At 43.6% G+C, this 26,437-nt stretch overlaps 1 protein-coding gene across 1 annotated transcript in view; it reads right to left on the bottom strand.

Annotated features, from left to right (window-relative positions):
* LOC149442413 (A.superbus venom factor 1-like) overlaps window positions 1-26,437 on the bottom strand; it is a 476,989-nt gene that overhangs the window by 168,762 nt on the left and 281,790 nt on the right. The window contains exon 21 of the mRNA XM_089656130.1: window positions 15,134-15,311. Within this exon, the coding sequence (XP_089512256.1) occupies window positions 15,134-15,311 (178 nt within the window). The remainder of the gene's footprint in view (window positions 1-15,133; window positions 15,312-26,437) is intronic.

A 26,437-nucleotide genomic window follows, 5' to 3' on the forward strand; every position in this document is an offset into this window, starting at 1 on the left:
ATCACTGAAGGTCCGACCTAAGTCTACTTCCCATTCGTCCAGAAAGGGTGGGCAGCAATCTGCAAAGGGTGTTATCAGGAGAGCATACATTTTAGAAAGAGTATGAGGAAAAGTGCCCTTCTCAGAGCAGATTTCTTCAAAGGAGGTCAAGTTGCAGTTGAAGGGGGATGAAGAATGCAAGGAACATAAATAATTATGTAGCTGCACAGCCCTCCAAAAGTTCAAGTGAAAGGAACCCCTAGGATCAGTTAAACATGGAATAGAGGGCCAGTCTCTGGAGTCTACATAGTGGGACGCCAGGGACTGCTAAGCCCCCAACTTGTTTAGGAAAGGTCAAGAGATAGGGATGGAGACAAGGCTTTTTTCCAGCCCAGATAAATTTGGTGAGAAGAATGTGAACCCTTTTGAGGTAGCTGGAGGGTAGTGAGATGGGTAATGCTTGAAACAAATATAAAGATTTCAGCAAAATGGATATTTTAACTAAGTTAAGTATATCTTCCGAAACAGGAGTGGAGACGGTGATGCCATTTTTCCAATAGTGTACAAACTGTATTGAAAAGCGGAGGAAAATTAAGACAGACCTTACATAGAAAAGCCTTGAGCATAAGAGCAAAGAGGAGCGGTGATAGGGGACACCCATGTCTAGTCCCATTGGTGATAGGAAAAGGGTCAGAAAGAATTCCATTCACCTGAGCTGACAGCTGAGAGTTTATGCTAGAAATCCAATGCATCATAGTGTCCCCTAATCCAATATGTCAGAGGACAACAAAGATAAATTGCCAATTGACCTGATAGAATGCTTTTTCTGTGCCCGAAAACACACAGGGGATGTGAGTCTAATTGGCAACATGAACAAGGTTCAGGAATTTTATGGTGTTGTCATGAGCATTGTAGGTTGGTATAAAACCTACTTTGTCTAAACTGACCAGTAGCAACAGGTTTTACTAAAAGCGTGTGGCCTAAATCTTGGTAAAAAGCTTAAGATCGATATTCAATAAAGATATCAGTCTAAAGCTTCCACAGGAGGAAGGGTCTTTGCCATCTTTAGGTATAACAGAAATATGAGCTTTTAAGGACTTTGGATGACAGGCTGCAGAACTGCCTAGAGCAATGAACATGGCAAGCACACTGTATGTGGCCCTAGCACATTCTCCCCGAATCCTGGCCTTCCACCACCTCCCTCACCCGCACAAAACCCTCCCGCCTCCACGTCCTGCCGCAACCCCCGCAACTTAGTATCTGTCCCCCTGCTCCCTAAAATCTCCCCCCCGTTTTCATGTGCACTCCTGAACGCCCGATCGGTGTGCAACAAGCTTACCGCCATCCACGACCTCTTTGTTTCCCGCTCCCTCAACCTCCTGGCGATTACGGAAACCTGGATCCAGCCCACTGACTCTACCTCCCCTGCTGCACTCTCCTACGGCGGTCTCACCTGGACCCACTCACCCAGGCCCAACGGTCGTAAAGGTGGTGGGGTTGGCCTGCTCCTGTCACCGCTGAGCACCTTCCGAGTCCTCCCAAACCCCCCCTCCCTATCCTTCTCCTCCTTCGAGGCCCACTGCGTCCGACTATTCTCCCCAACCCCCCTGAAGATTGCTGTGATATACCGGCCTCCTGGATCCATACCCCGCTTCCTGGAAGACTTCTCCTCCTGGCTACCCTTCTTCCTCTCCTCTGAGCTACCCACTATCATCCTTGGGGATTTCAACATCCCTGTCAACCTCGACAACCCGGACACAGCCCGTCTCCTCCACTTAACCTCCTCCTTTGCACTTGCACAGTGCATACAATCCACCACCCACTCCGACGGTAATATCCTTGATCTTGTCTTCTCCAACCGCTGCGCTCCCCACAACCTCACTAACACCCCCTTCCCTCTCTCTGACCACAACCTGATTACTTTCTCTATCTCCTCATCCTCCAATGCCTACCCTTCCAAATGTCACACTACTACCAGCCGTAACCTCCGCAACCTTAACCCTGCCTCCCTCCACTCCGCAGTTGATCAACTCCATGACCGCATCCTCCCCCTGTCCTGCCCCGGCTTGGCTATGACCGCCTACAACAATGCGCTGTCAACAGCCCTTGACTCACTAGCGCCTTTAACCACACGCAACATCAGACCCCGACCGCTCCAGCCCTGGCAGACTGATCACACCAAAACCCTCAAACGACACAGTCGTGCCCTGGAGCGACTATGGCGCAAAACCAAATCCCAACAAGCCTTCACCCGATACAAATCTGCCTTCCACACCTACACCTCCTCCCTCCATACTGCCAAACAAGCCTACTTCCTGACCCTCATCAAGGCCCTCTCCTCCAATCCTCGCCGACTCTTCTCCACCTTCAACTCTCTACTCTCGCCACCCCCACCTCCACCCAGCACCTCACTCACTGCCCTTGAGATTGCCAATCACTTCAAAAACAAGATTGACACAATTCGCAAGGACATTGCCGCAACTCACACGCCTTCTCAACCCGTCCCCTCTCACACAGCTACCCCCTCATCCCCCCTCCCCCTCGACATAACCCACAGGGACTTCGTCGCTGCTCAAACTCCCTCCAACCCCCTTCCCCCTCACTCAGCTACCCCCTCTACACCCCTCTCCCACGGCCCCACCACTGCTCTGACCTCCTCTCCCACCCCACCCTACATTCCTCATACTGAAGCTCCCCCAACACTCCGCACCTTTGACCTTACTACCATCGAAGAAGTCTCCAAGATCCTCTCTGATGCCCGCCTCACCACCTGCCCCCTTGACCCTATCCCCACACAACTCCTACAACCTCCCTCCCCCTCCATCCTACGCTCCCTCACCCACATCTTCAATCTCTCCCTCTCCTCCGGCACTTTCCCTTCCCCTCTGAAACATGCACACATCACCCCCATACTTAAAAAGCCCTCCCTGGACCCCAATGACCCGAACAACCTCAGACCCATCTCCCTGCTCCCATTTACATCTAAACTCCTCGAGCGCCTAGTCTACGCCCGCCTATGCTCTCACCTCAACGACAACAACCTCCTCGATCCCCTACAGTCCGGCTTCCGTCCCCTACACTCCACCGAAACTGCCTTACTCAAACTCTCCAACGACCTGCTAACCGCCAAAGCTAATGGCCACTATTCAGTGCTCCTACTCCTTGACCTCTCTGCGGCCTTTGACACAGTCGACCACCCCCTCCTCCTCAAAAAACTACACTCCCTCGGCCTCAGAGATTCTGCTCTCTCCTGGCTCTCATCCTACCTGTCACAACGCTCTTTCAGCGTTACCTATAATGCCACCACCTCCCTCTCACTCCCCCTCTCTGTTGGGGTCCCTCAAGGCTCTGTCCTCGGGCCCCTTCTCTTCTCCATCTACACCTCCTCCCTTGGCCGACTCATACACTCTCACGGCTTCAACTACCACCTCTATGCCGACGACACACAAATCTATCTCTCAACCCCCCACCTCACCCCCTCGGTCTCCGCCCGAATCACACACCTGTTGAGCGACATATCAGACTGGATGTCGCTCCACTTCCTTAAACTGAACCTCTCCAAAACCGAGTTTCTTGTCTTCCCTCCAGCCCGGACACCACCCCCCATTGACTTCTCCATCATGTCCAACAACGCCACCATCAAACCCGCCCGCAGGCCAGAGTACTTGGTGTCATTTTGGACTCCAACCTATCCTTCCAGCCCCAAGTCCACTCTTTAACAAACTCGTGCAGACTCCACCTCCGCAACATCGCCAAAATCCGCACGTTCCTAACTCCAGAAACCACTAAACAGCTCATCCACTCCCTCATCATATCGCGACTCGACTACTGCAACTCCCTCCTCACTGGCCTGCCTCGCCGCTGGCTATCCCCTCTTCAGTCCATCCTGAATACGGCTGCCAGACTCATTCACCTTTCCAACCGCTCCGTTTCCGCCACCCCCCTCTGCCAATCCCTCCACTGGCTTCCGATTGCGCAACGGATCAAATTCAAAATCCTAACGCTGACGTACAAAGCTGTCCACCATACTGCCCCGAACTACATCACTGACCTAATATCCAAATACCGCCCAGCACGCACACTCCGCTCCTCACAAGACCTCCTTCTCTCTAGTTCCCTGGTCTCCTCCTCCCATGCCCGCCTCCAGGACTTCTCCAGGGTGTCACCCATCCTCTGGAACTCCCTGCCCCAACCCATCAGATTATCACCTACTCTCCTCTCCTTTAGGCGCACCCTGAAAACCCATCTCTTCAGGGAAGCCTACCCCACCCCCTGCTAACTTGCCGACCTCCTCCACTCTTCCTACCACTCCATCCCCCACAGCTATCTCCTCCTGTGCCACCATCCCCTCCCTCCTAGATTGTAAGCTTGAAAGAGCAGGGCCCTCAATCCCCTCATGTTTTGCATTGTATTGGTATTGTTCTGTCACATGTTCTGTCCCCCTTTGTAATGTACAGCGCTGAGCGAACTATTGGCGCTTTATAAATACTGTATAATAATAATATAATAAATAGCACAGGGAGTAAAATTTAATAGTACTGTAAGCTGAAGCAATGCTGCCTAAGAGTATTGCCAGATTTAGGGAGATTCACCGCTGTTTGAAGTTCTTCTACAGACATGGGGGCTTCCAATTCACTCGTGACCAGTGATGGGACCCTGGGCATGCCCGAGGAGGAGATACACTATATTGCCAAAAGTATTGGGACACCCCTCCAAATCATTGGATTCAGGTGTTCCAATCAACTCCATGGCCACAGGCGTATAAAATCAAGCACCTAGGCATACAGTCTGCTTCTACAAACATTTGTGAAAGAATGGGTCGCTCTCAGGAGCTCAGTGAAATCAAGCGTGGTCCCGTGATAGGTTGCCAGCTGTAAGTCCATCCGTGAAATTTCCTTGCTACTAAATATTACACGGTCAGCTGTTAGTGGTATTATAACAAAGTGGAAGCAACTGGGAACAACAGCAACTCAGCCACCAAGTGGTAGGCCACGTACAATGACAGAGCAGGGTCAGCGTATGCTGAAGCGCACAGTACGCAGAAGTCACCAACTGTCTGCAAAGAGAATAGCTAAAGACCTCCACACTTGGTGTGGCCTTCAGATTAGCACAACAACAGTGCATGGAGAGCTTCATGGAATGGGTTTATATGGCTGAGCAGCTGCATTCAAGCCTTACATCACCAAGTGCAATGCAAAGCATCAAATACAGTGGTGTAAAGTACGCCGCCACTGGACTCTAGAGCAGTGGAGACATGTTCTCTGGAGTGAGAAATCATGCTTCTCTGTTTAGAAATCTGATGGATGTGTCTGGGTTTGGCAGTTGCCACTTGTTATGTGAAAAGTGTAGGCTAATTGCTATTTTGCTAAACTTGTAATGGCTGTACTACAAAATCCCATAGAACAGAATATTACAGAGTGTTGAAAAGAAGCTACTTGCTGTGAGATAACTGTCCTGGCTTACTGAACCTTAAGTGTGAACTGTACACAATCTTAGCGTCAAAGGTCTTTTCTTATCTGTCCTATAATACTCTATTTTATTTTAGGTTCAATTGTTTTTTACTTGATGCCTAATCTTCTTGAAGAACATTGTTCTCTGCAAGACTTGTCATTTTTTTGTACAAAAAAAAAAAAAAACACAAAAAAAATCTATAAAAATAACCTGGTTAAATATGTAGCACTACCTCCTTAGGGGTCACTGAGTTTTGGGTCTCCCTATGCTATGCACAGTCAGGCAACACCCATTGCCCACACTTTACACACTGGGGTCAAAGAACAGTCCTCGAGCTTGATTTTGTGATTTTATTAAGAGGTTAATAATTTGGATGGCATCTAGGGATATATGGGATGCCCGAAGAACTGCAGAACTTGAGGAAAAACTCCTTAGCAACTATGTAAAAAAAGCAACAGTCTCTCTCCTTGAAGAACTCCCAAAAGACTCTTCCTAGTGTACCTCATCAGACCCTGGATGATTACTCCTCTTCACCCAGCTGCACTGAGGGTATTCCCTGGGCAAGGGGGTCCAAGAGCTTTAGTTTTAGAACAGTCATGGATGAAGACTAGATGGGTATTGCACTTGACCTCCCTCTCCCCTTATCTGGCCCAGTGGGTATTGAAGTATTCACTCTGTCTTTCCCTGTTTGCTTGGTGGGTTGGTGGCTGCCTTCAGGTTTACTCTGGGCTGGCTCCTTCCCTGCTTCACAGGTCATCCTCTCAAGGAGACCATGGGACAGAAGAGATGCCTACAAGTGGGCTCCCCTCCCTGGAGCCCCCTCCCATGCTCCCCACTCCACCCATCCTCTCAGTCCATCCTCCACCCGACACTGCACCTCTCCCACCAGTCTCTGCCACATTTGAGGGTTACCTTGGACATCATGCCCAGCATCCTGCTAAGGGCCTGGCCAAAGTTCCTCAAACATGCAGATCTGGGCCTCCTCCCCTCATCCACCCTCCAGAAAGCTCTCAGGTGGAGAGGTGGTTGGGCTGCAGAAGCTCCTGACCTGATAGAGTCTCCCAGCCTGTCCTGAGGTAACCTCACTACCTCACTCCCCAGGCTGACTCATCCCTAGGCTGCTACTCAGCCTCTGTTTAAAAAAAACTTATCTAGCTAACCTGGAGGGCATTACAAAAAAGAGACAAAGATGTCTGTTGTAACATAGAAACTATTCATGAGCTTTGATCTGCTAGGTCTCCATGCAATTGCCACACGTAAGCCAGATTGAAGGCCATTTTGCTTTGGCATTCACATTCATTTTTTATATTGGCATACAGAAAAAGGTGGGGTTAAGGCCTGGGACTCTTTTTTTTAAAAGTAACTAGTTTGCATTGATATCTCTGCCCATGTTTGCTTTACCAGCGACAAGTTTACACGTAAAAAAAAAAAAATATAAAAACGTACATATGTAAAATCATGTAACACAATTGTATATAACATCTAAAGCAACATTTGTGTAGCACTACTCTCATCTTTATCATAAGCATTATCCTTTATAATAAATATACACACCAAATGTCAATTTATATGTGCATAAAACATCAATACACACAAAGAAAATTCTCATCAGTGTGCAAAATTTTGAAGAAATCCAAAATCAGCCCTTGACAGGATATCAGGGAATCAGATCCAGCCACAACCACCAGAAAGGATAGCTGAACTGCTTACCCTATATTATGACCCCTGTATTAAAGGAGGTCTAACCAGCTCTGGTGGTTAAAACATCATTCCATGGTCTCTCCCGCTCCTGTACACCTTAAGCTGCCTGCTGGGATCTTATAGACATGTCACAGAACTCCCATAGGCTGGCTGTAGACACAAATTGAATGGATGGCTCCATGGGATCTCCATGAATTAGAAGGAAGCACACTGCACCCAGCATAAACCTATTTAAAGTATTCTTATTTATTCCTTAGCAAGTGCATTTTATTAAACAAAGACTATATACAAAGTTAGCAAAGACAGATTATACTTGCACTCAGTCAAAATTCCAACATTGGGATCTGCACCAAATGCGCATGTGCAGGAACGTAATGAAGTCAGACATGTCTTGCCCAACGCATTTCATTACAACTAATGTCTTCAGGGGGAATGGTAGCACGGTGTCTGACAGATGTACACTACCTTATATTGATTACAATTGCTAAGGAAAGAACAGACCGTCCTTTCTAAATTTTGCACCTCAATGAGGACTTTTTTATTTAACACTCTATCATGGACTTCTAATTTTGTACTATTTTGCCTTGTGTGTATTGATGTTTTATGCACATATAAATTGACACTTGGTGTGTATATTTATTATAAATGATATAGATGAGAGCAGCGCTACATATATGTTGCTTTAGATTTTTTCTTTAATATCTGTATGTGGATATTTATGGTGGCAACTTATACAAACATAGTGTCTCTAAACATTTCGCTATACATCATAAAAGCGATCCAACGAAATTGAAGTTTTGGGGTATAGAGAAGTTTAACAATCACTGGAGAGGAAGCAACAAGATTAGAGCCATTAGTCAGGCAGAGTCGAAATGGATCTTCTTGATGAGGTCCCAACACCCGAGAGGTTTGAACGTAGAATTTGACTTAAATTGCTTCATTAGTATTTTTTGAAGTAATGATCAGTGTACTCTCCACCTGGGCTCATTTTAGGTTTATTGATGTATGTTTAGGTATTATTAGCCTATGTATGTAACATGACTATGGTATATGGCGGGTATGGTCCTAGGATGTTGCTTAATCAAGTTATAATGATGATGGTGTACCGTACACACATGACCTTTCGGGTTTTTCAGTTTATATATATAATTATGCAGATATATGGTTTTATTATCACAGTGAGGAATCACTACTGGTATAGATATCCTTACCTTCTATATATGTATTTTCTATAGTAATACACTTTTTTCATATCCTAGTACCCTAATGATAGCGGTAGGTGTTATTTCCTAGACTTTACCTGATGGTATAGAATGAGTTTTAAAATTTTTTTTATTTTTATAGTTTTAAAAATATCTTTTTTATAATTTTTATTCTTACCGATATGTTTGCTTCATATATGCCAGGGTTCTGCCTGCATATGATTTTAATTACATGTCATACAAGTTATTATCCCAATAGATATAATTGGTATCTGTATATCTAGGAGGGACGGGCCCGTTTAGTTACTAGACGTCCCCGATGGCTATACACACTAGGTGAGCTCCACTATCATGGTGGTGAAGCTCAGCCCACTCGAATTACTGATTGGCCAGTGAATGAGATAAATAAAGCTCCACCCGGGATGGGCGTAATCCTGATGAAGTCACGTGTGTGAGTGACGTAACGCGTAGATACGCCAGGGGGAGGAGCTTAAACGACTGAACGTTCTGACGTCACATCCGGCGCGGGCGCCATCTTGGTGCACCTGGTCCCGAATACAGTACACCCTCTGAGTGGTGTAAAGGCCTGATTTGTTATAGAAGCATGTGAGTAGGTTTTTGACTTTTACTTGTTCAAATAAAGTGGTTTTACACTATGCAAGCTCTCTTTCCTCATTTGTGATCGTGAGGGAGGGAGACCTATCGATACCACCAACGATCTGCATAGGAGCTAAGAGGAGGAGAGGCCCATTACTGTCATCTGAGAGACCCACCAGCAGAGGGATCCATCCACGCTCAGGGGAATAGATCGATTATATATCCAAAGGCTCATTGGTCCTGGGGGGCCTGGGCAGGAAGGTGAGGAGGCACTCCACCTGTCTGAGGATTGGCACTTGTAGTGTCTGCAGATTGGCACTCCATCTATCTGAGGAGGGGGGCACTCCACCTGTCTGAGGATTGGCATTTGCAGTGAACACCTGCATGATTTTATTTTCACATGGACACTATTCATGTTATTGTGTTTTAGTCACTTTATTGCGTGTTATCACCAGTCTATCACTTATCAGATACATGTGATAAGGTATTTGTAATATCTAACATCTAGGGCTGTAAGGGTATAGAAGCGCCGCACTGTTTTCTACTTTCATTCCCTGTATATTGTGGGTGCTTAGATTGTGGCACCCGTAGTGCTGGCTGCTGTATTTTAGTAGTATATCTAGAGGCGCAGGAGATACCTTTTTTATTTCCCCAACTTATATCTTATATTGTAATTATATTTTACTTTTTTAATGTTTACAATTATTGTGATTTATTGAAGATTGGTATTCATTAGTGCTGAGTTTTTCACATTAAAAAATTGTATATAACAGACATAAACATAACATACCTAACCTAGAGTCTATAACAGCCAATTTCCTACTGCAGACTGCCTCTGATTTGTTTTACTAGCTGATGGTCAATTTGAAGATTCTTATTTTTTGCTGTTTTCTGCCCTCCCACTTGTCATATAATTTCTTCCTTTATTTTTTGATGCCTTACCTTCCCTCTGCAATGAGAAAGGATGGGCAGCCTTTTTTATTTTTTGGCCAGCCATGAACCCCAACCATCCTCATCACTCTCAGCACTCCAACTGTCCTCCTATGGCAGGATTCGCAACAAAGCAGAAGGAGGAGGAAATTGGTTGCAGTAGCGACCCTCCAAAAATGACTGCTATGCCCTCTTGAGGAGGAGGAGGAGGAAAATGGCACATTAACAGACCTCAAAATAAAATGGCTGTTATGCACCCATAAGGAGGAGGAAAGAGGTGCATTAGCAGCACTTTAAAAAAGTGGCTGTTATGCACCCTTTAGGAGAAAAATAGTGAAAAATGGTGAAAATTCATGTGGTACCCAAATGGCTGATACTTTTACCACATCTGTTACGCTGCAGGCAGAAGCTGCAGATCACAATGGTGCTGGCAGCAGAATTGATGAAAAGGCCCACAAGTAAGAGCACTTTCTATCTGTTGCCTATTTAAGTGCTGTGTTGATGGGGGCATCCCTCCCATGCAGCTTTAGTATTCTGATAGAGGGAGGTTTCCCATCTGTTAGAGTCGCTTACCCTTATTTCCATGTCAAAAACATAGGAAATGGTGGAGAAAAATGGCAGCAGGTGCTCTAGACTGATGAGTCAAAATAAGAAATATTTGGATGTAGCAGGAGGCAATTTGTTCACAAAGAGCTGGTATAGAGTGTCTGCCGACAACAGTGAAACATTTTAGAGGTTCCTTGCAAGTTTGGGGCTGCATTTCTGCAAATGGAGTTGGATATTTGGTCAGGATCAATTGTGTCCTCAATGCTGAGAAATACAGACATATACAGTGGGGCAAAAAAGTATTTAGTCAGCCACCAATTGTGCAAGTTCTCCCACTTAAAAGATGAGAGAGGCCTTTAATTGGCATCATAGGTAGACCTCAACTATGAGAGACAAAATGAGAAAAAAAATCCAGACAATCACATTGGCTGATCTGGAAAGAATTTATTTGCAAATTATGGTGGAAAATAAGTATTTGGTCACCTACAAACAAGCAAGATTTCTGGCTCTCACAGACCTGTACCTTCTTCTTTAAAAGGCTCCTCTGTCCTGCACTCATTACCTGTATCAATGGCACCTGTTTGAACTTGTTATCAGTATAAAAGACACCTGTCCACAACCTCAAACAGTCACACTCCAAACTCCACTATGGTGAAGACCAAGAGCTGTCGAAGGACACCAGAAACAAGACCACTGATAATCTCCCTCGATCTGGGGCTCCACGCAAGATCTCACCCGTGGGGTCAAAATGATCACAAGAACGGTGAGCAAAAATCCCAGAACCCCCACACCTGCAGAGAGCTGGGACCAATGTAACAAAGGCTACCATCAGTAACACACTACGCCGCCAGGGACTCAGATCCTGCAGTGCCAGACGTGTCCCCCTGCTTAAGCCAGTACATGTCCGGGCCTGTCTGAAGTTTGCTAGAGAGCATTTGGATGATCCAGAAGAGGATTGGGAGAATGTCATATGGTCAGATGAAACCAAAGTAGAACTGTTTGGTAGAAACACAACTCGTCGTGTTTGGAGGAGAGAGAATGCTGAGTTGCATCTAAAGAACACCATACCTACTGTGAAGCATGGGGGTGGCAACATCATGCTTTGGGGCTGTTTCTCCGCAAAGGGACCAAGACGACTGATCCATGTACAGGACAGAATGAATGGGGCCATGTATCGTGAGATTTTGAGTGCAAACCTCCTTCCATCAGCAAGGGCATTGAAGATGAAATGTGGCTGGGTCTTCCAACATGACAATGATCCCAAAGATACCGCCCGGGCAATGAAGGAGTGGCTTCGTAAGAAGCATTTCAAGGTCCTGGAATGGCCTAGCCAGTCTCCAGATCTCAACCCCATAGAAAACCTTTGGAGGGAGTTGAAAGTCCGTGTTGCCCAGCGACAGCCCCAAAACATCACTGCTCTAGAGGAGATCTGCATGGAGGAATGGGCCAACATACCAGCAACAGTGTGTGCCAACCTTGTGAAGACTTACAGGAAACGTTTGACCTCTGTCATTGCCAACAAAGGATATATAACAAAGTATTGAGATGAACTTTTGATATTGAGCAAATACTTATTTTCCACCATAATTTGCAAATAAATTCTTTCCAAATCAGCCAATGTGATTGTCTGGATTTGTTTTCTCATTTTGTCTCTCATAGTTGAGGTCTACCTATGATGCCAATTACAGGCCTCTCTCATCTTTTTAAGTGGGAGAACTTGCACAATTGGTGGCTGACTAAATACTTTTTTGCCCCACTGTACTTATCCATCATGTCATACCAGCAGGGAGGTGTGCGATTGGCCCCAAATTTATTCTGCAGCAGGATAACAACTCTAAACATACAGTCAATGTCATTCAGAACTATCTTCAGTGTAATGAAGAACAGAGAGTCCTGGAAGTGATGGTCTGTCTGGGATTACATGAATAGACAGAAGGATTTGAGGCAGCCTACATCCGCAGAAGATCTGTGCTTAGTTATCCAAGATGTTTAGAACAACCTACCAGCTGAGTTCCTTCAAAAACTGTGTGCAAGTGTGCCTAGAAGAATTAAATAATTGATTCTGTTTAGAAGGCAAAAGGGTGGTCACGCCAAATATTGATTTGATTTGGACTTCTCTACTGTTCATTTACTTTTCATTTTGTTAATTGATAAAAATAAACTATTAACACTTCTATTTCTGAAAACATTCTTAGTTTACAGCATTTTTCACAACTGCCTAAAACTTTGCATAGTACTGTATGTCCCCAAAATTCTTACACAAGCGAAAAAAAAATTTCACAAAAAATACAGTCCCTTTAAGGCACAGTGGAAACTGACTCACTGGTCCCACATGCCTTTCTTATATAAGATCGGCATACAGCACTTGAAACACAAATAGTTGCCTTATAATCAGATGCCTGCAACATCTCCAGCTACAGTGTTCACATCTCTGGATCCTGGACAGAATCTCTGGACCCATCAGATATAATAGCAGCAGGGGGAGCAATACTTTATTAAAAATACAAATTGCATTTACAATATCCAAATAGACTGGTTTGCAAAAACAATGACTGCACAAACTCTTGGCAAAATGTGCTTGGCAATATAGTAAAGGTACCGCTCCACACTCTTGGCTGACTCACGATTCAAGCACCACAATCTGTTAGACACTACTTGACGTCACCCCAACACGTTTCATAAGTGACGACTTATGAAGGGGAAACCCTTGCAGTGGCAAAAATATTGAAATTATATATGACGTTCGACTCCTGACAAACAAATGCCCAAACAGTCAAAATAATTCCAAACTTGCATTTGGACTGAACCTTGAACTCATGCCTTGATCTGGCTGACCTTCTGGGTGTTAAGTCTCTGGATGAGTCACCTATTGGGATCAACAAATGGCTGTGGCCCTTCAATCATGGTTCAAATAAGAGTCTGTATCCACGAGGAATATTTTTGTCTTTAAGATGAGAATCAAGGCAATTTTGTGGAGTATGGAACAGAACAGAAAAAAAACAGGGTTCTAAATAGCTGCAAGGAAACAGAAAACTTAAAGGAGACTCAGAGAATTATTGGTTGACCAAGGGTCATTGAGGAAAATAGAAACCTTGGGCCATGGATGGCCAGAGGGCAGGTGTCAATCTGGAACCAGATGAGACACGAGAAACCAATAGGGAAACTAAGTAATTAGAGGCTAATACAAGGCGTGATTGGATACAAAGCACACAGGATACTTTAGAGTCTCAGGAAGAACAAACCTCAATGTTCAGTGGAGATCAGGACCCTAAGAAGAGCCAAGGTACAGAGCCTAAGAAGCCATCTGGTTTTCAGCAGAACATTCTGCAAGGTTATTGGGCTTTGCTGTGGGCTGCTACCAGGTTTGGACCTTCTGACTCATTCAAACAGTCAGTTACTGAGTATGGGTACTATGGATACAACTGGATAATGTAGTGCTCTGGGTGCAGGAGTCTCAGGAAGGACAGCAGTGCATGAGCCATTGAGAGCAATGAGATGCTAGCATCAGGAATATAGGACTTAGCCTCTAGGAGCACAAGTGTCCTGGGATCACAATGATGGGATAAGCGCTTGCTAAGTATTCTGATCAAGTACAGTAAACATGTTCTGTCATTATAGTATGAAGACTGTATTTCTTTAAGGTCAATTCCATCTTTCCAACCATGTTTCATATCAGCCCTCACCCTCGAAATAACCCCCCTCTTAACTGAATAATGGGGATCGTCCCACAGAATCCTGTTTTTTTTTTTTTTAGCATGGCTGGCATCCATTAACAGAATCTGTGCAAAGAAAAACTAAAAGTTCCATCTGCCACCATGCCTGAGGGACTCATAGTGGAACATGGTGATGTCACTGCACTTGTGGTCCACTGGTTACTTCCTTCAGTTCCATAACCGAAGATACGTACCTTAGCACAGACCTAGGACTGGAGGATTAGTCTGCAGGAGCCTCCAATGCATTGATCACAGTTGTAGTGCTTTGCAGACTCCAATGCAAAAAAAAATTATAAATGCACATTGTTTTATTATGGGTTCATTTTACAACAGGTGGACTATACCTTTAAGCCTGCTAGTATTCTGTCCGTGTAATGTGGATTCCAAGGGCTGCATTTCTTAAGCTTGGGGGAAATGTAGAAAAGGGTGGAGACCTCTGCTAATGTGAAGAGGAATTGCCAGATTGGTGTTTACCTTGTCATAGCCTCAGTTGCAGTATATTTCCCTTTTTTCCGTGTTAACAAAGTGATCACATGATTTACTGCTGGTATTAGAGGGAGCCCAACACAGGACTAATTTGTCCTTAGTAATAGGGCTCTGGTTGGAGCCTAAGGAAAGAATGCTTTGAGCTGTCTCCTTTAGGCAAAAAAGTGATCTCTTATTCTCAACTTCTGTTTGCTGTTATATTTACCTTACTGTTTTAAAAGTGGAATCTTAGTGTGCTAATATATTTTTCACATTTTGGGATAACAGCTACCTTAAAGGAGCAGTAGTGTTGCCCCTTGACACCTCTGTTGCGAAGTACCACCCAGAACTAATTAAAGTGGACAATAAGATTTTAAGGTAGAAAATATAGTAAGTTTCATTGGTGGTGGGATCAATATAAGTGGCAAAATCAGTACGCTATATCAGATATAAACATTTTGATGACAAATATAATAAAAAAAATAGAAATATATTAAAGAATGTAACATAGCCATGATGGATTTTTGTAGATACAAGAGGATCTGTTACCCATTTTCATCTGGCTGCTCATCCATGAATTCTGTTTCCCAGAGCCAGCTTTCTGGAAATGCCTTTCGGATAATAATTTCCTCATCCTCTATGAATGCATTGTCCTCATCCTCTGCGAATTCATTGTTCTCATACGTTATGTATTCCTTGTACTCATCCTTATTGTAAGCTTCATGCACTAAAATTGATAGAGAACATTAAATGTTACAGATATAAATTTGTATTTTAGTTTTGGATTGGAAAGGGGGCAGGTGCAAAAAATTAAAATAGCAATTGATCCTGAAATCTAGTAAGGTGATGACTTCCTGAGCTGCATTGTTATAAAATACATAGTTCTCTCTGTGGACTAATGAACACCTCCCCCAAAATGTTATGGAGAAGAGTAGAGGGGAGATGTTCTGTAGTCATGTCATAGAGGCAACTCTGGTTCTCCATAGATACAGTAGTCTGTTCATGTTGTCGCCCTAGCACAGGAAATATGTTACTAGCAGGATTGTCAGATAATAAAAGAAATAAAGCCTTAAAAAATTAATGTAGTCACTATTAGGGAATACATCTAAGGACTGCTAAGCTGCAATATATTACATTTTATTCTTAGGTTTAGATAGCACAAACAATTTGTAAGCTAGCTGGTTGAAAGAAACAAAACTTAACACAATATCAGTGCAGAGTTGTAGCGCTACACACTCCCCAACCCCCCCACGGGAGGACCCACTTGTATTTTTGCCCAGGTTTCCCCTTGCTCCGTAGCCAGGCACAAAGTATTTTCCACAACCAGATACACACACTCTTTTGCTCATTCTCTTCAACGACCAGTCTAGGGGATGTTTGTTTTTGGAGTTCTATTGCAGAACTGAGGATAGGGATGGGGAATTTAGTAGGATGCTCCAAAATTAGAACTATTCACATTGAGGACATCTAGCTGATGTCTTAGTTGAGCAATTTTGAAGTTCTGTCTGAAAGCAGATAGCCAGCTTCTCTTTAACTTGTAGTAACAAGTAGTTTAGGAGTGAGCAAAGCCCCTTTTTGCAGTAGTAGTAGTAGTTGCAGGGTTGAGATCCTCAGGTACAGGCCTGTTACGGCAGTCCAAAAGTAATAGATCTGAGCAAAGTCCTTTGCAGTAGCAATAGTTGGTAAAGCTCTTCAGAACACTAGCCAGTGTTCCCTTTTTTAACTCAGACCCAAACTGACTGTCAAGCACCAGAGGTGTAGCAAAGCACACAGAGTCCTAAAGATCTCTCAGTGTCTGTACTCACAAGTCCAAGGACAGAATGGAAACCGTCCTCCAATTTTCCAAGCGACTTTCTTCAGTCATGCCACACAGATCTTTGGCAGACAGCTCCTTTCAGTCAGCGTACTGTGGAACCAGGGTCACTCTTCCTAATTTCAGGCCCTCAGGTCACCCACCTGAGGCTCACATGGTAGCAAGTGCCAGGCGAGGCTAGACTGCCTCCAGCCTGGCTTGGCTCAATCCTCTCCTGAGAAAGACGCTGCACCCATGTGCTCACAGAACATAAATACTACTCCCAGCATGCAATGGGGTCACCCTCCCCTGCAATTGGCCAGGGCTGTATCCATATTAATGCTGTTCATTGGCCTAGCCCCTACCCATGTTCTGGAAGGCTCTCATAGCTTTCTGAAGGCAGGCAATACTCAAACATGAGCAGACCTGACTAATCAATCACAGCAGTCCATGCTAGCACCTAACTAGGAGGGTGTTACATAGTTAACAGAATAAAATCCTCAATTTGGATATGTCTGAAGAAGGACACAGTGTCTGAAAGTTATTAAGCTGATGTCTTGTGTGGTGCTTAATATAGGTTTTTGTTTTTAAAAAACTGTCTTAGGGGTCTATTTATAAAACATTTGTTACATGAATATCAGAAACATATGGGCAGCACAGTGGAAAAATGGTTAGCACTTCCTCCTGGCAGTACTAGGGTTGCTGGTTCGGATCCCAACCACAGCACCACCTGCCTGGAGTTTACATGTTCTCCCTGTGTCTGCGTGGGTTTCCTCCGGTTTCCTCCCACACGCCAAAGACATGCTGGTAGGTTGACTGGCACCTGTCTAAATTGGCCCTAGTATGTTTATGTATGAATGTAATTTAGAGACCGTAGATTGTACACCCCTTGAGGGTTAGGGACTAATGTGAATGTACAATATATATGTAAAGTGCTGCGTAAATTGATAGCGCTATAAAAGTACCTGAAATAAATAAAATAAATAAATCATTTATGCAAGCTGAACAAAATGTCACCATAATTGATGTAACTAAGATCATCATCTGTATTATCAGCTTCATCTGGTGGCCAAAGTGCAGTATAGTTTTCTTATTTTGTTATTTCAGAACACTATACCACATATTCTCCACTGACTATACAGACATTAACCACTTGTTACCTGCCCACAGCACATTTACTGCAGGTAGGCTGCAGCTCCAGCCTAAGCAATGTACTGGTACATGCGCACTGATGACCACCATAATAGTAAGCAAGCTGTCATGAATGAATGCCATTCATGACAGTTAAAACTATTGCTTATAACAGTGACCATCACTGTTATAAGCATTAACAGTGTAAAAAAATTAAAAAAAAACACCCCTCAGAGTAGTACAGTGTCTTTATGGTGACACTGAACTACTCCAATGACAGGTTGTAAAAAAGAAAGAAAAAGGAAAATATATATATATCTGTGTGTGTGTGTGTTTTTTGTTATAACTTATTTTTTTACACAGTGTCACCAGTCAGTATTCCTGATCACCACCACACCAGTCATATAGTCCTATGATAATGCTGTACTGCACTGGTGACAATACATATAAAAAAAATAGTTGTGAAACTTACAACTCACGGTGCCTGTTACTAAATACCTTGGGTTGTCTACTTTCCAAAAAGGGTTATTTTGGGGGTATTTGTCCTGGCATTTTAGGGCCTCAAGAAATTAGAAATTAGATTGGCCATCATTATTTCAGGATTGATTGATTTTCAAATACATACATATATATACATATATATACACACAATTAGATATATACACATATATATATATATATATATATATATATATACACACACACACACACACACACACACACACACATATACATATATATATACACACACATATATACACATATACACACCATAGATTGTAGACTCTTTAACGTCACACAGACTAAATAATAAACAATGATTTGTGTTGTTTTGACCAAAGAAATGTGGCAGAATACATTTTGGCCTAAATTTATGAAGAAAGATTATTTCTATGCAAAATTTTAGAACAGAAATAAGAAAACACTTTTTTTTTATTTGTAGTATTTTTTTTTGTTTATATAGTAAACAAAACAAAAATAAACCAGTGGTGATAAAATACCACCAAAATAAAGCTCCATTTGTGTGAAAAAATGATATACATTTCATTTGGGTGCAGTGTTGTATGACTGAGCAATTGCCAAGTAAAGTAGCACAGTGATAAATAGTAAAAAGATGCTCTGCTCATGAAGGGGGTAAAACCTTCCAAAGGTCAAGTGGTTAAGTTCTTACAAAAATTACATTTTGTGACAAGTGACATTTCGTTCAGCTTGCAGGAATGATTCTGGCATTCGTGCTGCAAATGATTTATAACTAGACCCCTATAAGTTACCTCCCAGTTTATGCCATCATCATTGGGCTCTGTGTAAGTGGGTTTGGCCTTGGAAACAGTGCAGTCTGGCAGTGCTGCCACTATGGGGACTTCAACTAGAGACATAAGGCTACGATATGTTGGAGTGCAAGCGTTATTATTTTTGATTGTAAACTCCCACACATGGAGAAGGGTATTGTTTTTTACTTTAAGTTTAGTCTATCTTCACCTCCCTGGAGTAGGAATGCTTGAGAAAACCTTTTGATGTCACCGCCTCTGAAATATTGTGCTGTGAGCCCAAGGCGACATAGTGATGCACTCAGGGAGTCAGAGGAAGAGGGTTAAATGAAGCTGGCCGACATGAAGGTGAGTATTGCAGCTTTTTTTTATTTTAAAAATGGCTGGGGAAATGTTTAAAAAAGAACTGGAGATCTGCTTTAGCCATCATCTAAAAGGATCATTTACCACCTGACCCCTAAAATAAGCCTTTAGCACTTAATCTTCCTTCCCTATTCTCAAAGCTGACCATAGACTTATAGATTTTTTTTTTTTGTTCAGCCTGAATTAAAGAAAAAAAATCTGATGGATTCCTCCATCCAGGCTAACAGCAAGAATAGATGAATCTCTATTACATTCATGAAAACCTGCGCCTCTGGCTCTCAGAATTCCTAAACAGTGACAGCATTTGATTGGTGTTCAGCCAAGAATCTTTGACCCGGCTTCTTTGACAAAAGTCGATTTGTTTAATCAACATTTGTGGAGCCTGGTGGTGCTGATAGGGGTACCCACAGCTCAAATTTCAGTTGATTCAACATGAATTGGCCAAAACGTGAGCCATGTATGGCAGACTTAATATTTAACTTAACCTCTAAAGTGTGCCTAATAATAATAACCTAACCCCCTAAAATGTGTCTAATGCTACCCTAACCCATAAAGTGTGCCTAATAATAGCCTAACCCCCTAAAATGTGTCTAATGCTACCCTAACCCATAATGTGTGCCTAATAATAACCTAACCCCCTAAAAAGTTGTCTAATGCTACCATAACCCATAAAGTGAGCCTAATAACCTAACCCCCCAAAAATGTGTCTAATGCTACCCTAACCCATAAAGTATGCCTAATAATAATCTAACCCCCTAAAATGTGTCTAATGCTACCCTAACCCATAAAGTGTGCCTAATAATAATCTAACCCCCTAAAATGTGTCTAATGCTACCCTAACCCATAAAGTATGCCTAATAATAATCTAACCCCCTAAAATGTGTCTAATGCTACCCTAACCCATAAAGTATGCCTAATAATAATCTAACCCCCTAAAATGTGTCTAATGCTACCCTAACCCATAAAGTGTGTCTAACACTAACCTTAAAGTGAGCCTAATGCTTCTCTAACCCATAAAGTGTGCCTAACACTAACCTATCCTCTATACTAAATACCACGGCCACATTCACATCATGCTTTTTTTGTGTGTTTTTCATGCATTTCCATGCATCAGGCATAGGGCAACCCATTCCCTTAATGGGCTGCCCTATGTATGACAAACGCTCAAAGAACCTTTTCAGGCGTGGGGTGTGGCCCTTTTTTTCAGCACGTGTTTTGGCAAGTTAGTAGCACATTTGCTGCATGGCAAAATGTGTGGTTAAACACACATCTGCTAACCACACTTGCGGTACCATTAACAATTAATGTCACCACAAGTCCAATGAGCATTTGCAGTGCTTTTGTAGCAAGTTTCCAAAATGCGTGGCAAAACGTGCATTTTCTGTGCACTTTGTCGCGCATGGAGTGTGAATGGAGCCTGAGATTTGATGCCCGTTTAATCTGATCAGTAGCAGTTCTTGTGGTATGAATTTAGCAGTTCAATATCAAATATTTACTTGATGCTGCAGTTGCTCTTTGGGAATATTTTGAAACCTGTAATATACCCTGATTCTAAGAACAGAGGCTTCACAAAATCATGTTGGGGACCCGGTGAACATTAATGACTTCTAGTAAGGACCGAACTTCAGAGTGAACCATCCACTACATGTAGGAACTCAAGATGACCTAGCATCAGATGCACACAGTATATTAACTATCTTTGCTCAGACCTCATTCAAGGTTAGCATCTGCTTCTTGATTTGGAAACCAATAATTACATCATTTAAATGCTGTTGTCTGCACAATTCCCTGTATGTTAGCGATGTGTAGGACAGCCTTTTTCAACCAGGGTGCCCAGGCACCATGGGGTTCCTTCAGGTTTCTTCAGGGGTGACTTGACAAAGTGCCCAAAAATTGTATACAAGCCAGTGGGTGGATCAAGCCTGACTTTTAGTTACACAAAGCTACAGGTTTTCATTGTGTAACATTACAACCTTCTAGCTGGAGTCCTATCAATCAACTACATAGTCACATTTGATATGGAGGATGTCGGGGGCTAACACAGAATCCATATATAACCTCCCTGCCCATCGTCGTTGGCACCGAGTCACATTAGCAGAGTGAGGGAGAGAAATTGAGGGAGATTGGAAAACTAGTCAGTCTTGGAGTGCAAAGGTGTATTTGCTTTGGAAGAATAAATCACCTTTAATGTTGGGTGTCCTACATGTGTGGATGTTGCTGCATTATGTAAATCTACAGTACCTTCAAAATGTATTCATACCCCTTTGAATTTTCCACATTTCGTCACAACCAAAAACGTAAATGTATTTTATTGGGATTTTATGTGATAGACCAACACAAAGTGGCACATAATTGTGAAGTGGAAGGAAAATGATAAACAGTTTTCAAATTTTTTTTCCAAATAAATAGCTGCAAAGTGTGGCATGCATTTGTATTCAGCCCCCCAGAGTGTGAAATTTTTGCCCGTTCTTCTTTGTGAAATAGCTCAAGCTCTGTCAGATTGGATGGAGAGCAATTTTCAAGTCTTGCCACGGATTCTCATTTGGATTTAGGTCTGTACTTTGACTGGGCCATTCTAACACTGTCAGGGATGCGGGTATGACCAGATGTGGGCTCCGAGTCATCTGGCAAGACAGCGAGCTCCGAGTCATCTGGCAAGACAGCGAGCTCCGAGTCATCTGGCAAGACAGCGAGCTCCGAGTCATCTGGCAAGGCAGCGGGCACTGAGTCATCTGGCAAGGCAGCGGGCACCGAGTCATCTGGCAAGGCAGCGGGCACCGAGTCATCTGGCAAGGCAGCGGGCACCGAGTCATCTGGCAAGGCAGCGGGCACCGAGTCATCTGGCAAGGCAGCGGGCACCGAGTCATCTGGCAAGACTGCGGGCACCGAGTCATCTGGCAAGACTGCAGGCACCGGGTCGTCAAGTTTGACAGCGGGCAACGAGTCATCTGGCAAGACAGCGGGCACCGAGTCATCTGGCAAGACAGCGGGCACCGAGTCATCTGGCACGACAGCGGGTACCGGGTCATCTGGTTCGACAGTGGGCACCGGGTCATCAGGCATTGGATCGTCTGGCTCGACAGCGGGCATGGGGGTCACCAGGCATCAGGTCATCTGGCTCGACAGCGGGCACAGAGTCACCTGGCATAATAGGATCATCAGGCTGGATCAGTTCATCAGGCTGGGTAGAGACATCAGGCTGGGTAGAGACATCAGGCTGAATTGTGGGCACCAGGCTGCACCATGGAAGGCGGGTTCTCAGGTGGCAGGCTGACCCATTTGGATACTGGCAGGATGGTATTGGTTGGAAAGAATTTTTGCCTTTTCCTGGTTTTAATTACCGGAGCACTCTAAGTAAGCGCAGGTTTGTAAATGGATGGAGCAGCTGAAGACAGAGAAGATCTGGAGGATGGAACGGAGGAGGGAGCAGTTGCTACAGAGGACTTCTTTACAGGGTTAAAAGCAGGATAGGTGCAGTGAGTGAGAGCAGAGGACTGATATGTGGTAGTTAGCTGAGTATACTGGGCCGTCACTGGGGGTGCTGTCGGGGATGCAGGAAGAGTGCCTTGAGCAGAGGAATGACGTAAGCTGACTGAGGCTGGCTGCAACAAGTCTGACCATGTCTGCAGTATGGGTTGAACAAAGCTCAGCTTACACAAAGCCTGTCTGGTCAAGGACTGCACTGCGTTTATACAATCCCTTAATACCTGTTGTGAGCATGCAGCATAATGCTCCAAGAAGCACTCCACATCATCCTCTAATAACCATACCAGGGACTGTGCCTGGTCTGCACTAAATGGTGGCAAAAAGTCATTCCTGCTTTCAGGGGTACCAGATGAAGCCAACTCTGCACAAACCTGAATCAAACGTTGCACTTCAGAGAACTCTGTGCCCTGATCTACTAGAACATGAGCGACCCATATACATTTTAGCAGTTGATCCCGGGTATACTCCTTCAGAGTCTGATAAGCATAATCTCTGTCATCAAAGACCAGCAGCGACAAATACACAACCTCATCAAGATGCATCCTTCCCAGCAACAAGCCAAGATGGCTTCCCTGTGCAGCCACTTCTGGTCGGGAAGGCCTTGTTGTAATGTCAGGGATGCGGGTATGACCAGAAGTGTGTGGACTGACACAGGGAACACAGGCTTCAGGTATAGTAAATAATATAATTTATTAAGACTAACAATACAAACGCAGTGCAAAACTAAACATAAACACAGTGCAAACAAACTAAACCAAACCTCCAACAGATAACAAACATACAATACAAGAGTAGTCAGGCAGGCCGGGTCGGTAGCAAACGGGCAAACGGAGTACCAGGAGCAGGTGGGAGAGTGGTCAGGACTAGCCGAGGTCAGTACAGGCAGAGTTCAAGCAGAGTCAGGACAGAAGTAACAGGGATCAGGAAACCAGGGCCAAGCAAACAGTACAACAAGGCCCTGACTGCAGGTCTGGCCATCCCTTAAATACACCACCTGCAATCAGCCCCAGGTGATCGCTAATTGCCGGAGTAAGCCTCTGGTTGTTGAGAGCACCCGCTGGCCAGCCCTGGTACTGCAGCCCATAAGGCAGGTGAGTCCCACCACTATTGGTAAGTCCATTCCTTACAAACACATGTATATGCTTTGATCTAAACCATTCCATTGTAGCTCTGGCTGTACTTTTAGGGTCATTGTCCTGCTGGAAGGTGAACCTCAGCCCCGGTCTCAAGTCTTTTGCAGATTCTAACAGGTTTTCTTCTAAGATTGCCCTGTATTTGGCTCCATCCATATTCTCATTAACTTTGACCAGCTTCCCTGTTCCTGTTGAAGAAAAGCATCCCCACAACATGATGCTGCCACCACCATGCTTTACGGCGGGAATGGTGTGTTCAGGGTGATGTGCATGTTCATTTTCTGCCACACAGTGTTTTGTTTTCAGGCCAAAAAGTAAAATTTTGGTCTCATCTGAACAGAGCACCTTCTTTCACATGTTTGCTGTGTCCCCCACATGGCTTCTTGCAAACTGCAAACGGGACTTCTTATGGCTTTCTTTTTAACAATGGCTTTCTCCTTGCCACTCTTCCACATAGGCCAGATTTGTGGCATAGATGACTAACAGTTGTCCTGTAGACTGATTCTCCCACCTGATCTGTGGATCTCTGCAGCTCCTTCAGAGTTCCCATGGACCACTTGGTTGCTTCTCTAATTAATGTTCTCCTTGCCCAGCGTGTCAGTTTAGGTGGACGTCCATGTCTTGGTAGGTTTGCAATTGTGCCATAGTCTTTACATTTTCAGATGATGGATTGAACAGTGCTCTGTGAGATGTTCAAAGCTTGGGATATTTATATATCGTAAGGAAAAATAGAGTATCTGGTTGCTCGTCCCCAACATTAATACAAACAAAAATGACCCCCTATGGGACTGCAGCAAACATATCATCACACATGTACTCATAAGGAACTCTTTCTAGTCATACATTTTATTGTACAAAAACATTGATAAAAGATACATTACATTTAAAAACACACTGGCTCGGATAACTATTCCAGGGATGTACTCCCTTTGAGATGCAATAATATAACATTCCCAAAATAAATCTGACGTGGTTTGATCATTCCACTTTTTGATCTTCTTCAGGGGGCATGACTACAAAAGGGATGTTGATCAGAGTGGTCATAAAAATACTGACATCCAAAAATGAGACTGAATAGTCCAAAATTCAATGGTGTAAACCATTGGAAGGGCAAGAGTGTTCAAATATCCATCTTGTGGTACTAACTGCAGAGGAAGAAAGCCAAATCACCTTCCAAATACTTCTATAATCATCATAAGAAATATGGTACAAATTAGAAGAGCTTTTGCAGTGATCAGATCTACCTGTGCTGTCAATGAGAAATGATGCAGCTGTTGCCGCCAATGGCGCCAAAAATGGCGCCTGTACATGGCCACCCCAGCATTCGTGAAGAAGATCTCCCCCGGTGTCTGCCGCCATCCCCATTGGCAGCAACGGCCACATCATCTCTCACTGATGGCACAGGTGGATCTGATCACTTCCTAAGGAGATAATTGCATCACACCTAGACAGATATATATTTGGACACATTATTGCTGTTTGTTGTTGGCTTTCTTTGTTGGAGGTGGTCTCTCATGCTACATTGGACAGTTTGGTAAGCATAGATGGCTTGTCATTTTCCACCTTTGATGGCTATTGGATGCTAGTAAATAGCAGATTGGTTGCTAATTTCTTTATGCGTATACAGTTTGTACTATTAGGTGAAAGTGTGGTAAGAGTTTATGTAGAACAACCGTGCAGGGGTTCGGGTTTTTCCTCCCCCCCCCTTTTTTTTTTTTAGACGGTGGTATGTATTTATAGAAATCATAGTTAGTCACCTTATTGGGAGATTTGTATACTGCTGTATGTGGTTGTGACAGTATTCTTACAGCCCGATTTTTATTATAGATAAGGCAGCTGGGCATAGCCATAAGCCCATTGGAATTCCTGATATTTTTACTACAGAATGAGGAACACTAATTTATTGTGTTTATTGGGCTTTCCCCACATACGGCCAGCATTTCTTTTATACATTGATTAAGGTATTCATTCTCTTGCTCTCTACAAAAGCTCAGTTTCTAATTTGTACCATACAGTATTTCTTATGATGATTATAGAAGGATATGGAGGGTGATTTGGCTTTCTTCCTCTGCCGTTAGTACCATGAGATGGATATTTGACCACTCTTGCCCCTCCGATGGTTTACACCATTGGATTTTGGACTATGCAGTCTCATCTTGGATGTTAGTATTTTTAGGACTTCTCTGATCAACATTAACCTTTTAATTCCTTTGTAAATATGAAAATGGAGATTGTGAAACGGTTACTGGTGATTCCATATATAATTTAGTATTCATCTCAAATATGTTTATTTAGAGATCCATTTTGTACTCATGTCCCTGAAGAAGATCAAAAAGTGGAATGATCGGATTTATTTTGGGAATGTTGTATTATTGCTTCTCAAAGGGAGTACATCCCTTGAATAGTTATCAGAGCCAGTGTGTTTTTAAATTAAATGTATCTTTTATCAATATTTTTGTATAATAAAGTGCATGACTAGAAAGAGTTCCTTATGAGTACATGTGTGATGATATGTTTGCTGCATTAAAGTCTCGTAGGGGGTAATTTTTGTTTGTAGGGATATTTTTTTATAATCTAAACCTGGTTTACACTTCTCCACAACTTTATCCTCAACCTGTCTTGTGTGTTCCTTGGCCTTTGTGATGCTGTTTTTCGCTAATGTTCTCTAACAAACCTCTGA

This window comes from Staurois parvus, unplaced genomic scaffold (assembly GCF_062004578.1).
Source record: "Staurois parvus isolate SC_StPar_1 unplaced genomic scaffold, SC_StPar_1.0 ptg000887l, whole genome shotgun sequence".
Classification (NCBI taxonomy): Eukaryota; Metazoa; Chordata; class Amphibia; order Anura; family Ranidae; genus Staurois; species Staurois parvus.